General features: G+C 41.4%; 2 protein-coding genes across 3 annotated transcripts in view; one reads left to right on the top strand and one right to left on the bottom strand.

Moving 5' to 3' along the window:
- PpD3 (protein phosphatase D3) overlaps positions 1-14,981 on the top strand; it is a 63,941-nt gene that overhangs the window by 47,005 nt on the left and 1,955 nt on the right. Inside the window, exon 11 of one of the 2 annotated variants that reach the window (XM_083118973.1) lies at positions 2,228-3,352. The exons of the other annotated variant lie outside the window; for it this stretch is intronic. Coding sequence (XP_082975099.1) covers positions 2,228-2,287 — 60 coding nt within the window. The 3' untranslated portion in view covers positions 2,288-3,352. Of the gene's footprint in view, positions 1-2,227; positions 3,353-14,981 lie in introns of those variants that run through there. 2 annotated transcript variants of the gene reach the window in all.
- Positions 4,099-14,981, bottom strand: part of LOC145985223 (cancer-related nucleoside-triphosphatase homolog) — a 53,086-nt gene continuing 42,203 nt past the window's right edge. The window contains exons 4-5 of the mRNA XM_083118976.1: positions 7,829-8,020; positions 4,099-4,491 (exon numbers count right to left, since the gene is read on the bottom strand). Coding sequence (XP_082975102.1) covers positions 4,426-4,491; positions 7,829-8,020 — 258 coding nt within the window. The 3' untranslated portion in view covers positions 4,099-4,425. The remainder of the gene's footprint in view (positions 4,492-7,828; positions 8,021-14,981) is intronic.

The following is a 14,981-nucleotide window of genomic DNA, read 5'->3' as shown; positions in this document are numbered from 1 at the left end:
TGTACTTCTTTCCCATTGTTAAACAATTTTTGACAAAATATACCCCCTAAAAAGTCGATTGTGTACTAGTTTCTTACTGATCCTTGAGTTTCACCTCTCCTTTATGCTTTCTTGCTTTTTACGTTTTTTATTTACGGGCCCCTGGAAAACTTAAAATCGGGGTTTGACTGTACTGATGGGTTTTAAAAGAAACCATGCTTGGAAATTCATTGTGATTTTTCCTTCCATATTCACACTGACAATAATCAAATTAACATACCAGTGCGTAAGAAAAAAATGAAACAAACATAATTTATAATTATTTTAAAAAACTGGACTTTATAAAACCAAAACAACTTTGGAAATATGTATCAAGAGATTGTGTATTAAGAATGTTCAGCTTGGATGACAGTGAAAGTGACTTTTATTTCCACTTCAACCACAATTAACACCCCTGATCATGACTTCTCAAAGCACTTGAAAGCTCTGAACCATAAAGGTGTTTTCATGATGGATTTGATAAACACAGTTTAAGTATTACCTACGTGATGTTTCGTGTTCCCACATTGCATTGGACAGTTTTTTTCCCGATTAAATTCGAAGGCTCACTGCCTTCATTCACTAAGGGTACATCGTCTGGAGCAGAGATGGTAGTGCATAACAGTTCCTGGGTGGTGGTACTTGCATTTTCTCCTGTTTGGCGGTGCTAATGCATGTTTCATGGCTTGCTTTGTCTGCTGTACTTTCTGCTTTCTATCTTCAGGTGGTGGTTAGGCAGCCTGTTGCATTGTGTTACCCAGTGGTGTGTAGTTGCTTTCCTTTGTGTAGATGGAGGGGGTCAAGCAGGAGCACTGCATCTTTTCTTCCCGTGGTCTGGGATTTTATTGAAGGACTGGATGCCAAGTTGAGTGTGCCTGTCCATTGTCCGGGTTCAGCATGGGTTTCTTTGATAATGTTTTCTATGATAGAGCCGGTTGTGTGGAGTGGTTTGTGGTGTGAAGGTGCTGTGAAAGGCCTTATCCTGGTGTGTCTTGTTTGGCATCTTTCATGTGTTCATTAATGTTTCCTTGAACTGTGTCGATGGTTCTGCGTAGCTCTCGTAGTATTGGCAAGTGGCCTTGTAAACACCAGGGGATGCAAGTTTGGGTAGGGCTCTTCTGATTTGGGCAGAGTGGTTAGCACATCACACCATGATGCCAGGAGTCTTGGATTCGAATCCCATCCTGAGCATGGATATGGCATCAATTTCATCACATCATCACTCATCCCCATCTTTGCAAATTAGCCAAAAGTGGCACAAAAAGTGAAGTAAAATAAAGCAAATCAAACAATCAATCAATCTTCTGATACAGGTTTGTGTGCCAGTCTGATGTTGAAGGGTTTGAGGGCCTTGGATAATTTGCCTGATGTTGTGGGGTGGTATGGAAAAGCAATCCATTTGGGTTTGGGATTATTCATGTGGTGTCCAAAAGCAAAAGCCCAGTTCAGATATCCACGAGATAGATAACCCAAACCCAAATGGATCGCTTTTCCATATCACCCCACCATATCAGCAAAATTCCAAGGCCCTCAAACCTGTATCCCAAATCAGAAGAGACCTACCCAAACTTGCATCCCCTGATGTCTACAAGGCCATTTGCCAATGCCACAACATCTACACTGTTCAGAATGGATCAATATGGATCCATGAACACACAAAACACACCAGGATCAGGCCTTTCACAGCACCTCCATACTTCACCCAACCAGCTCTATCAAGAAACCCATGCCATCATCGAAAATACACCAGCTCAGAACCTGGACAATGGACAGGCACACCCAAATTGGCATCCCATCCTTCAAGAAATTCCAGACCAGGTGAAGGAAAGATGCAGTGCCTCCACTCTGAGCCCCCTCCATCCATGCAAAGAACTACACCACACCAAGCAACACAATGCAACAAACAGCTCAACCACCACCCAGCAACGCCACTTGGAAGATGGAAAGCAGACGATGCAAGTCAGGAAACACACACCAGCACCGCCAAACAGGAGAAAATGCAACTACTGCCACCTTGATGCGCTACTATCTCCACTCCAGATGCCGTACCCTTAGTGAATGAATTAATCTGGGGGGAAAAAATCCAATTGTGCAACCCGAAAGGTGCTGTATTTACATTTTAATCACACATAGAGGAGTTGAAGATATTTTGATCAACACCACAGCCTTGACTTGATTAGTGATAATATGTTTGCTTCTTCTTTTCCAGCCTCATCCAAATGTGAAACCTATGGCATATGCTAATTCATTGCTGAGCCTCTTGTGCTAGTGTTGATCTCATTGGCTGTCTTCAGCAAGCCAACTATCACGAAGAGATTTGGTGCTCCAAATTCTTGGTAGGACATCTGTTGCTTATCACATGACAACACATACGCATATTGCATAATGTGTGAGCAATAGTGTATTAGTCTGTGATCTGCCGTAGTAGTGGTAAATACGAAGTGCATGTGTACCTTCACAGTGCAAGGTACTGCTAGGTTTTCTAAATGCAGAGGGTGGACATTTTTTTTATGGAGGTTGCAACACATTTATAGAGCTTTACCTGAAAAAAAAAAAGTACTCTTACAAGTGAAGTATGAATTTGTGTTTTTCATTTATCATATTCATCTTCCTTTGCTGTATTTTGTGTTGCTGTTCTATTTGTGTAATGGAATTTAACATTTGAATTAATTCTCATAGGAATCTTGTTTACTTTTAGAATGTTGAGTATCTGGATTAGTAGAAAACAAATTTAAAGTATAAATTGTTTGTGTAAATGTTGTGAATAGGTTTGTGCTGCAGAATGTTATCTTTTGAAGAAAATCACTTTTCGTCATTCTTTTCCTCAGGGCTTAACATAAATGTTATTTATAGAAGATATACAAAGTTGCTTCATAGTTTGTAACGAAGCTTTTTGAAACTAGCCAGCAATCAGATCCCATGCTGGAGGTTATATTTGTGTACAGTTCCACACAACATTTAAGTGTTTGTTTCATTGTATTTTGTGTATGGGATAACAGCTAAACAAATGATAAAAATGATATTTTTTTGTCTACATAAATTCTGTTACATGAACATCTTGCATAAAGTGAACAAAAGTTTAAATGAGCCATTAACCTAATCTTTTAAAGAAACTATGGGGAAAATTCTTCAACTTAAGAACAAGAAATATGTTCAAGTCTGATCAAAAATTAGTGCCAGAAATTTCATAAATAAAGAATCATTGAATAATATATCATGCAGTTTCTTTTACATTAGACATATACAGGATGGGACAAAAATCTGGATCAAAATTTAAATAGACTAAATCATCTCATTATAAAAAAAACTTTGGTATGAAAAAAATATGTACCAAACAATCTTGTAAAGTAATAAAGCTTTGATATCACAGAACCAATCATACATTACAGGATAAATGAATTCTGTAACATTATTTGTGAATTTTAACATTCAATTTGAACTTCTAAAGAAGCTTACTATATGCTTCCGTGAAGTATGTAAGCCCCGCGACAGGTTAAGTTTGCAGCAACTTTTCGCATATAATAGACATAAACGTGCACACAGAATGTAGTCCTGCTGCAATACTGCCGATTTTCTCACTGTCTGTGATACGAACAGCTCTGCAGTTGAGGCAAGACTTGCATGGGAGATGCTGAGCGCCATTCTCGCGTGGTTTAATACATAAAATCTGCTGTCGCGGGGTTTAGTGAGTAGCTTGCTACCTGTGGATGTAAGTTCCCTGATAATTACTTGCACACCTCTACAGAAATCATTGACATCTTCTATAGCATGTTGGCTTACACTGTTGCCTTGTAATTAAGGAGTCCTGCACAAATCCCTGGCAGAGGAACAATGGTTTGGATCAACTTTAAATTGTAGATCCAGTCCCAATTAGCCTATTTAAAATGAACTTACAACAAACTCTGATCACATGAATTTTATTCTAAAGAAAAGTGAATAGTTGAAATCATTTCAAATGTGGAATTTTAAAAACTTTCTTTTTTGTCGGCTATCAAGGACTTATAAGAAATGACAAATTTATAAATTCTGTGCTGATCAGGGTTGGAAAAAAATATTGATGCAAGATTTATATATGTCATCAAAACAAAGAAATCTTTCCCCAATGGAAAACCACATTTAGCACATTAGCTTGTTTCCGCAGAAAGAGGGAGAACATAAAAACCAAAGTAATGCAATCTGGATGTACACATTCACTCTCTCGAGCACACAAAATCATGACAGATCAGCTTTGTTAGCGTTACGTTTGTCTTACGGATTCTCAAATGTTTTAATAAAGTTGTAAGAAAAATTAAATACAATTTTGTCACAACTGAAAACAGGTACATTTCTTTTAACATTTTTTTCATGGTGTAAAATAATCAGTCTCCTGGCTTCAAATTATATAATTTATTAACTTACTCAATTTATTCACATTGCTGCTAGTAGTCTCTCCCTAAGTTCATCCACTAAACCATCTCTGTTGTTGGGATCAACCTGAAAGAACCAAGAGAAATATTATTTTTCTCTCATATTAATTGGGAATACATTATCTTGCAATTGATTGAGAAACTTTTTTCCCACTGGAACTTTGAATAAGAGTTTATTTCTTTGTGTTGTGAAGATTCCAAGTTTTGTACACTGAATGTCAGACAGAACTGACACCTAGAATATGTAGCAACATTTTTCTCAATATTAAGATATACTATCTCTTATAATTAATTAACTTGCTTTCTGTATTGTTTGTTTTTTTCCACCCAAAAACTGTGAATTTTTTTACTTGGATTGTAATGCTTTTAAATTCATCTAATAAACCATGGGCAATCATGAAACCATTAGCCAGGTTGCAACTTTTACCCCTGAAGTGCCATGATAATTCCAGGAACCATTTTATGCATGGCATATTGAAAGAGAAGCTAAAAGTTAATTGCCACAACTAAAAAAAATATCAAATAACAGAAAATTGTAATTTGTGGACATTTTTGTATTCACGACATTCACATGAAAAATGCATAAAGTTCAGACCAAAATAAAAGAAGAATTCGAGAGCTTGGGACCAGTTTTAGCATATTTTTTTATTGTGCTGTGCGTGCAAATAAAATATTTTTGAATGCCATGTGTATCTTTCTCACAATCTTGTCAATAGGGAATTCACATATTGCAGCTGGTTTCAGCACCAACTTTTGGAGCTGAAACCAGCTGCAATACATTCAACTCTCGATTCTACGACCCAGGGTATAACGACCCTTTTCCCGGGAACCGTGAAAAATTTGGGAAAAAAGTTGAAAAATGAGTTGTTTTTTTCCCCACTCATTCCCTTCACGAGCGCTATAACGCTCACAATTGGGTCTGAACTAAAAATAGACACCACCACACCATGCTTGAGTGATATCCAATAGCACTTGACCTCTGCCCTCTCCTCCCTCAAAACGAACAAAAACAGTAAAAAAAAATTAACCCTCCTCCCCCCCCTTTCCCAGCTTATTCTCCGCCACTGGTGTGCACGGCAATGTTGATAATTGCAGAATTCAGGTCTTTTTTTTTTTATGCTGTTGTCTGCATAGGAAATATTACCCGTATTATTGTCTGTTGCATTGTAAAACGTAAAGCAAGGGTCATTTCTTTCTTCTTTACACTGCTGTTAAAAGTTCGTCTTTGACAGTTGCGTTATCTTTAAAATGCTGGGATTTTTCTCTTGCACCACCTGTTGCTCGAACTTCCAGCCGGTCTCCTTGTTTTTATGATGCAGCTGGCGCCAGTGTTTTGTCTAGCGGCTGCAAAGCTTTTGCTTGCCGATAACAGCAATGACTCATCCAGCGCGAAGGTAAAAAGTTATTGTTTTGAATCTCGCAAAGCTGTTTTGATTTGACGATAACAAAATTCTATCTCCAGAAAGGAAAACAAGAAGTAACTTCATGTTCTGCACCTTCTGATAAGCAAAACAAATTTACTTTGCATCTGCTTTTCTTCAGAACCATTCATGTGAAGAAAAAAAAGTGCTCAATGTAGAAACGGTCGCTGAGATCGATTAAAAAGTTCAGTTTTCAGTTCATTTTATGCTGATGGGCTAATCGGGACTAAATATACAGTTTAAAGTGAAATTCAATTCCAAACCTAAATGACTTTCGACTGGGACACTGTTTAATGATGTGTCCTAGAATACGCATTGGGTGAAGACAGATCGCAAGTTGCGCGTTTTCCTTTTTCACACTGGATTACAATGCAAGTCAAGGAAGGAGTTTGGACTGCTCCCTTGAATGGGGAAGGGGGAGGGTGAATGAAGTTGGTTGAAGAAAAGAAAACGTGTTTGTTTTTTTTGCGATGTATTTTACATAGCCGAACCAGAACGAAAATTACAGCCCCGCCTCTTTTTTTCTTTTGGTGTGTGTGTGTGTCTGGTGCCTAGAAAGGTTATGTTGTTTCTCCCGAGAGATCTAATCTTACCAGTTAATCTTGTAATAGACAATGCTCCAGTAGACCTATATAAAATCCAACATTTATTCTGCCCGATTATCTCCCGACTTTTTGCTGGCGCCAGTGTGACTGGTGTCAAGATTCTTCGAGTTTCGCTTGCAGTAAGCGAGAGATTGTTTTCCTTTCCATAGGTCTCGGTGCAAACGGGTTTCTCATGAACTATAATTGTAAGAATTTCCTGGAAAAGCAACGACTGTGTGAAAGAAAGTAACATTATTTTAAAATATTTTTTGTGAAAACATTTTCATGTTCTATTTTTCTTCTCACAACATGCATCCTGTGCATGACAGGTTGTATAACTACCAGGATAAATGGTGTTACCATCTCCTAGGCACCTTTGTGTACGTTTGAGCTCCGTTTAAGCAGAAAATTGGGGCAAATTCCAATAACGAACCCTTCGAAATATTGACACTTTTCCCGGGAACTGTGAAAGGTCGTTGAATCGAGAGTTGACTATGTGAATTCCTTATCAACAAGAGTGCGAGGAAGATACAGTCGAACCTCGATTGTGTGTTCCCAGATTTTGCACCCCTCCCCCTCCCTCTTCCCAATTGTATGAGGGCTATTTTTTTAACCTCCCAACAAGTAAAGAACCACATAGGATACAGTGCTGCTCAGTCGTCGTTCTGTTGGCCACACACCAGTATGTAAGCCATTACATTCAGTCAGTGTTTGAGTAGCAAGCATGTAAACATGTCCCAGATGATAAAGGCAAGGCACCTACCAAGTGTGAACTGCATGCCAGAATTCCCTTTCTTCTAGCTGAAGGCATAATGCAGCCAAAATTCATCATCAGTTGTGTGCGAGAATGGTGCAGAAAATTTAAAGACCAATGTCCATGATGCGGGTCATCAAGAAAGGAAGTCTACTGTAACGGAAGTGGTTTGGAGAAGTCCAGATTAATCACTGAACATGAACAATTCTCACCTCTTCACCTGAATGCAACACTGGTTAAGAGGACAGCAGTTTAAGAGTGACAAGGAGCTGAAGGGCATTGTGAACAGTTAGTTGCATCGCCAGGTGGCAGCCTTCTTTTAGGAGGCCATGGGGAAACTTGTGCCATTAAGTGCCTTAATTGATATGGCAATTATGTAGAAAAGTAGCTAAGAGATGTAGCTGTATTTTCTATGCAATAAATGTTTCATATTCATTCGTGTTTTACATTCTCATCTTAGCAGAGGTAGGAAAAAAATAGCCCTCGTACATTCCAACATAGCAAAATGTTAATTTACCACAATTTAACATTTTCATGCATTTGAAGGTTTTTTTATCACCTTGGTCCCCAGAAAAATTTAAAATTGAGGTTCCACTGTAATAACAAAGCACCTTAATATTTGTGTTGCTTTGAGCCCATGCTTACATGAATAACTGCTGCCTGTGGATGTTTGCGCACTTCTTCAACGAGAGGCAGAGGTTTTCCCTTTGCAATGGGAATAGTTGCCAGAATTACAGTGGAGGGGTGTGCGAAGACAGCTTTCACTTCCTGTACAAAACTCTTACTGAACATTTCCATCTTTCCTATTTCATCAAGGACCAGGATACTCTTTGATACCTGAAAAGGATAATGCTGTCATCAGAAACACACAGGCATAGAACATTATCAGACAGAAAAAGGTAAAGTGCTCCCCTGTGCATAGCACTACGCCATGAAAGCGTATAGGGGGTGTGGGGGTAACACCCCACATTTTCTCGTTCCGGTCGTGAGTGGGGGTGATGTGATCAGCATCATGCCCCTGACCGCCTCTACCCCCCACGGTTTCCCCCAGGTACCCATGTTATTCGACGCTGGATGGGCGCTGGGGCCGCTTCCATCATTAGAAAAGTTTCCGGATTTGAACTGGCCGGGGATCGAACCCGGGACCTTTAGCATGTTAGTCAGACGAGTTACTGACTGAGCCACCACAGACTCATATTAATTATTTTATTCAGAGATTCAGAGGTATGCTACCAGGATTGCATATTAAAAATGACAGATAAACACACAGTGTCTTTTTTGTGTATACGAGGGTCACTATTTATATTTTGAGCCTAACAATGAAAAAACAGGAATTTGGCATTGAAAACTGCTTTCTTGTTTTTCGAAGTATTCTCCTTTATGGTCAATACACTTTTGCATTTGTTCGAACCATTTGTCAAAGCAGTTTTTCCAATCTTCTTGAGACACCTCCATAATATGGTTTTTGAACGCATCAACGGCGTCTTCCGCCGACGAAAATTGTTGTCCACACAATTTATTCTTGACATTCGGGAACAAGAAGAAGTCATTGGGAGCCAAATCAGGACTGTACGGCAGATGACCCATCAATTCGATTTTTTGACTGTTCATAAAGTCGGTTGTTAGATGAGATGTGTGACAGCTGGCATTGTCTTGATGAAGAATGATCCGACGGCGTTTGTTTGTTTTCCGTATTTGACATAAGACCTCTGGCAAACAAATTGTTGTGTACCATTCAGATTTGACCATTCTACGTTCCTCTAAAGGCACAGTTGCCACATGACCAGTTTTCCCAAAAAAACAGGCGACCATTTGTTTCGATGTGCTTCGAGCGCGAACAACTTTTGTTGGATTGGGTTCATCTTGAAACACCCATACAGTCGACTGCTGGTTACGTTCCGGCTCATATGCATATATCCATGATTCGTCACCTGTTACAATCTTATATACGTCTTTTGAAGCACCACGATTGTATTTATTGAGCATTTGTTTGCACCAATTGACGCGAGCGTCTTTTTGAGTTTTTGTCAAATTGTGTGGGATCCAACGAGAACATACCTTTCTCACAGCTAAATGATCATGTAATATTTTATATATGCTGGTGGAACTAATGCCTATGGTTGCCTCAATCTCACAGTATGTCACATGACGATCTTGCAATATTAGGTTTTGCACAGCATCACTGTTTTCTTGAACAACTGATTTTGGACGACCTTCGCGAATCTCGTCGGTGAGCGAATGGCGGCCACGATTAAATTCGTTATACCAGCGTTTCACAGTGGCAAAGGATGGGGCTTCATCGCCAAATGTGGAAATAAGTTGATCGATGCACTCTTGTCTTGATAATCCACGTCAAAAATCATCGCACGAAAATGTTCACGAGTTAATTCCATTTTATTGTTGTCGCACAATCTCCAAGGCAACATAAACAACACAAATGAAGCTATTGACAAAACATTTGAAGTATGTTATGGTCAATAATGCCAGACGATTCCGTGCAAACGTCAAATCGCGCCTAACTTCAATCAGTGTTGCCAAGGCTCAAAATATAAATAGTGACCCTCGTATTTCTGGCATGTATTTTTACAAAAATTGCGTAGGAGACAATAAACACTTACCACAATTGAAGAATAGTTTGATATTTCGAGGTCATGACCTTATTTTGCCAGTAGGCAGAACGTATGGAGTACAAAAGCATAGAGGCACAGAATACTGACACCTGCGTCCGTCAACACAGTGGTGCCAGAAACAAGTGATAGAACACGGGTTTAGCCAAAAGATTATTTCACCAATGTTTACTGCATGATGGATGGTGGGTGGGTGGGTTGTGGTTAGGGGGGAATGGGAGAATACTTATTGGGTGGCTAGGTTGAGTCCGGGGGGTATGGTGGAATGCATTCCTTAAATGTAGGCCCTTTCCCATCGCCTGCACATGGAGGTGTCAATGTGCTGAGGTAATAGGTGTATCGTGGCTACATGGAAACAATTGGTGTTGTAGCTGGAGGTGTGGGTGGCGACGGTGAAGTCTTGAGTTTTGGTTGAAAGATCTGTGGTTATTGATGCGGAGGTTTGGGGGGGGGGGGTAGAGGTTTCACCCAGGTAGAAGTAACCACAGATTTGACAGATGAGAGTGTATATGAGGTTGGAGGAGTGGCAGGTGCCCTTTGGATGAAGGGTGAATTCACCAGTTGCAGTTGAGATCTGGAGGGTTTGGGAGGTGATAAGTATGGGGCAGGTCTTGCATCTGGGGGTGGTGGGGTGGGAGCAGTGGGTGCATTATGGACCAAGATGTTCTTGAGGTTGGGGGGGGGGCATTGGAAGACTACCCTAGGTTTGTCCTGAAAGATGTCTCTGGTGTCGGGATCACTGTGGAGGATGGCAAGGAGGGAGTGGATGGTATGTTTAATTTTCAGGAGGTGAGGGTGGTATTGGGTCATCAGAGCAGGAGGGTTGGTATTGGGTTGCATGTCACGGGTGTGAGACGTGGCTCTGGTTATTTATTTGTTGATGAGGGTGGAGGGGTAGCCTCGGTTGATTAGGGCTTGGTGCAGGCGTAGGTTGTAGTATTGGCGAGATGAGGGGGATGAGTTGAGGCTTTGGCCTCTAATGGCTAAGGGGAATGGTGGGGGTGAGACCTGGAGTAGTGAAGATACTGGAGGTGGTTGGTTGGTTTGATATGTATGAATGTTGCCAAGTGGTCTCCCACGATGTGGATATCCACATCTAAGAAGGTCATAAATACGGAGAAACTAGTACTCACTTTTATCCACAAAGATGTTTTTTTTTTCTTTTTCGATTAATTTCAGTAGCCACTGCAGGCGATGGGAAAGGGCCTACATTTCTTGAATGCACGCCACCATACCCCTCAGACTCAACTTAGGCACCCACTAAATATTCTCCCATACCTCCAAAACACCTCATCCCACCACAACCTAATCCCAGACCAGCACCAAGCCCGCCGATCCCTCAGCAACAACCCAGATATCAAGATTCTCCCTGCCGACAAAGGGTCCACCACAGTAGTCTTCTGACTATGTGGCGGAAGCCTCCCGCCAACTCTCCGACCCTACCACCTACAAGCCCACCACGGTTGATTTATCCACTTCACATCTGAAAAAAAAAAACACGTGAATTTGTCCTCTCCTGAGGCCCCCTGAAGGCCTATCCAACTCCACCATCATACCAGACAATCCCTGCACCCCCCACTTTCTACTTCCTCCCCAAAATCCACAAACCAAACAACCCTGTGAGACCCATTGTGTCCAGTTACAATTCACCCTCAGAACGCATATCAGCCTTTGTTGACTCCCATCTCCAAACCCTTGTCCAGAGCCTGCCCTCCTACCTACATGCCACTAACCACATCCTTGACATCATCCACAACCTACAACCTCTGTCAGCCAACACCATCCTCACCACTGTTGATGTCACTTCCCTATATACCTGACATTCCCCATGCCCATGGCTTCCATGCTACAGAATCATTCCTCAACAGCCGACCTAAACCACACAGTTCCAGCCAGCACCCACTTCCTGATTCAACTAGCCAACCTTGTACTCACCTGCAACAACTTCTGCTTCGGAGACCAGCATTGCCTGCAAGTATGTGGCACAGCCATGGGAACCAAAATGGCCACCTCCTATGCAAACTTGTTCATGGGCAGGCTGGAACAAGAGTTCCTAGACTCCCAACATCTGAAACCACTCCTCTGGCTCAGATTCATTGACGACATTATTCTCCTTTGGACACATGGCAAACCCGCCCTCACCACCTTCCTAAACAACTTCACCACCCTCAAATTCACCTGGTTCCACTCCAATAACCAAGTGACCTTCTTAGATGTGGATATCCACATAGTGGGAGACCACTTGACAACATTCATACATATCAAACCAACCAACCACCTCCAGTATCTTCACTTCTCCAGCTCTCATCCCCACCCCACCAAAGAAGTCATACCATTCCCTTAGCCCTTAGAGGCCAAAGCCTCAACTCATCCCACCAAAACTACAACCTACGCCTGCACCAAGCCCTAATCAACCGGGGCTACCCCTCCACCCTCATCAACAAATAAATAACCAGAGCCACATCTCACACCCGTGACATGCAACCCAATACCAACACTCCTGCTCTGATGACCCAATACGACCCTCACCTCCTGAAAATTAAACATACCATCCACTCTCTCCTTGCCATTCTCCACATTGATCCCTTCACCAGAGACATCTTTCGGGACAAACCTAGGGTCGTCTTCCAATGCCCTCCCAACTTCAACATCATCTTGGTCCATAATACACCCACCACTCCCATCCCACCACCCCCAGCCCACAAGTGCAACAAACCCAGATGCAAGACCTGCCCCATACATGTCACCTCCCCCACCCTCCAGATCCTGACTGCAGCTGATGAATTTACCCTTCATCCAAAGGGCTACTTCTCCAACCTAATATACACCCGCATCTTACAAATCTTTGGCTACTTCTACCTGGGTGAAACCGCTACCCCCCTGAACCTCCACATCAATAACCACAGAGCTTCCACCCAAAACTCAGAGTTCACTGTCGCCACCCACACCAACAGCCACAACACCACCTTCATCAATTGTTCCCATGGAGCCACACCTCCACCCGCAGGCGATGGGAAAGTGCCTACATTTCAGGAATGCACACCACCATACCCCCCGGACTTAACGTAGCCACCCATAAGTATTCTCCCATTCCCCCTAACCACAACCCACCCACCCACCATCCATCCTGCAGTAAATACTGGTGAAAGAATCTTTTCGCAACCTCTACGTTTTTGTACTCCATACTTTCTACCTACTGTGAAATGAGGTCATGACCTCGAAATATCAAACTTTTCTTCAATTGTGGGAAGTGTTTACTGTGTCCTATGCCATTTTTGTTTATCCTCCCTTCTGGCACTCTTTCTCATTCTGTATCTATCTATCTATCTATCTATCTATCTATCCATCTCTCTCACTCACTCATCCACACATATAGTTTCAACTGTATCCAAATGTCAAAAGGTTGTTTTTAAGTCCACTGCATCCTCCGAGTAATGAGGGGCGGACCTACAGTTTAAAATGGAATCTCAACCACTGCTGATGTGCCCCAGCTGGGAATCAATTCTGTGACCTCTTGTTCAAGACACCCAACTGACACCAGCTGGTTTGATTGATTGAAATGAAAAATTTGGATGCATCAGAATTTGCACTGGTCGCATTATTTATTATGTGCATAATGGATAATTCCCCTTACCATAACTAAAATCAGCAAGTGTCTCTGAGAACTAATCTCCTTACCTAGGTTAAAAGCTCCGGTTGTAATGGGCACTCAGCACATATAATGGCAACACCCACCCTACACCTATTATACTGACTAGGTCAGATGCCAGATCCTTGTTGGCCTGCAACATGCAGTTAACAGATGCAGTGAAAGTGAGGATGACTTTTGGATTTCTTACACCTCATCCCACCAGCAGGTGAGAAACAATCACTAAAATAAATCCTCTAAAGCCTTCTTACGACAGAGCATTACAATTCTCACCATTAAGCTTTCTGCCTGTAAACCTCTCAGGACAGGTGGTTTTCAAGCATGTGCAGTGCTACGCACACGAAGTTGAAGCAAAACTATTTACCATAGACAATAGAGGTTGTTTTTTCTCAAATTGTAGAGTTGAGGTTGGTTTTGTTTCTTCTCAAAATGTTCTCGGGTAAAATTTTGTATCTCCTTACCAAAAGACACAATCAGAAGAAGAAAATTAAATTTTACACAAAAAATTCATATTTGGAGAGCCATTATCTGATTGCAAAATATATATATATATATATATACAGTGCGTTCATTTCAATCTTCAGCCGAGAGATCGGGAGAAGCGTGGCGGGCGGCGCTGACGGAGATGCCGACATTTGCGGCCTGTAATGCCCGCTTATTTTTATGGACATATGCAGACATTTATATAAATATTGCAAAACGAGCACTAACCTGTGTTATAATTTATCATCTGTAATTCATCCAAGTTCTGCCCTTATATACACACAAAAATACGCTTTAGAAACGATGTTAAGAGCCACAGATAATAGAACATTTTAATCATAAATTTGACCAGTAACGTCCTGCTTAAGTTTATATCCTTGAAAGAGTTTTGTGTCGATGGGGATCGTTTGGAGGTTTCGAATGTGCAACACTGTATCAAGATTACGCTGCAGACGAAACCGTTAAAAGTGAATGGTTTTCGTAAGCTTCCTTGCAATCCGATATCTCCGAGCTCGAGTTTTTTTGTTCCTTCGCGACTAGATGAAGACAGAGCTGTGAATATAGTGGCGAGCAATGTAAACCAAGAGCGTGTTAATTTCGTACTGTGCGCAAGAGTGTTATTCTTGGTTACTTGCCGTTACTTGTTTGTGTTATTGCAGTGTGTATGTGTGTTGTGTCAGTGAGACGATTGGAATGCCAGCCGCAAGGTTCATGTTAGAACAAAGAATTTTTATGTATGACACTTACGTGAAAACAGACTCGTGACGAGACGTGTGTAGGCAATTTGTACAGAAATTCCCAGGCGTTTCAACTCCACATAGAAATACGGTTGGACATCTTGTCCTTAAATTACGAGAAACTGGATCGTTAAATTTTAAAACACCTAAGCAAAAACGACGGATTCTAACCGAAGCAAAACTCGATGATATTGGTGCAGCGTTAGAACGTTCTCCAAACAAACCTCTACGCCCTGTTTCACAAGAGGTGGGCATGTCAAAATCATCGGCACATACAGCCACTAAGCTACTAAAATTGAAAC

The sequence above is a fragment of the Lepisma saccharinum genome, chromosome 3, assembly GCF_977018435.1.
Source record: "Lepisma saccharinum chromosome 3, izLepSacc3.1, whole genome shotgun sequence".
In the NCBI taxonomy this organism is placed as follows: domain Eukaryota; kingdom Metazoa; phylum Arthropoda; class Insecta; order Zygentoma; family Lepismatidae; genus Lepisma; species Lepisma saccharinum.
The sequence above is the reverse complement of the archived record's forward strand: the minus strand, read 5'-3'. Positions and strand labels throughout refer to the sequence as shown.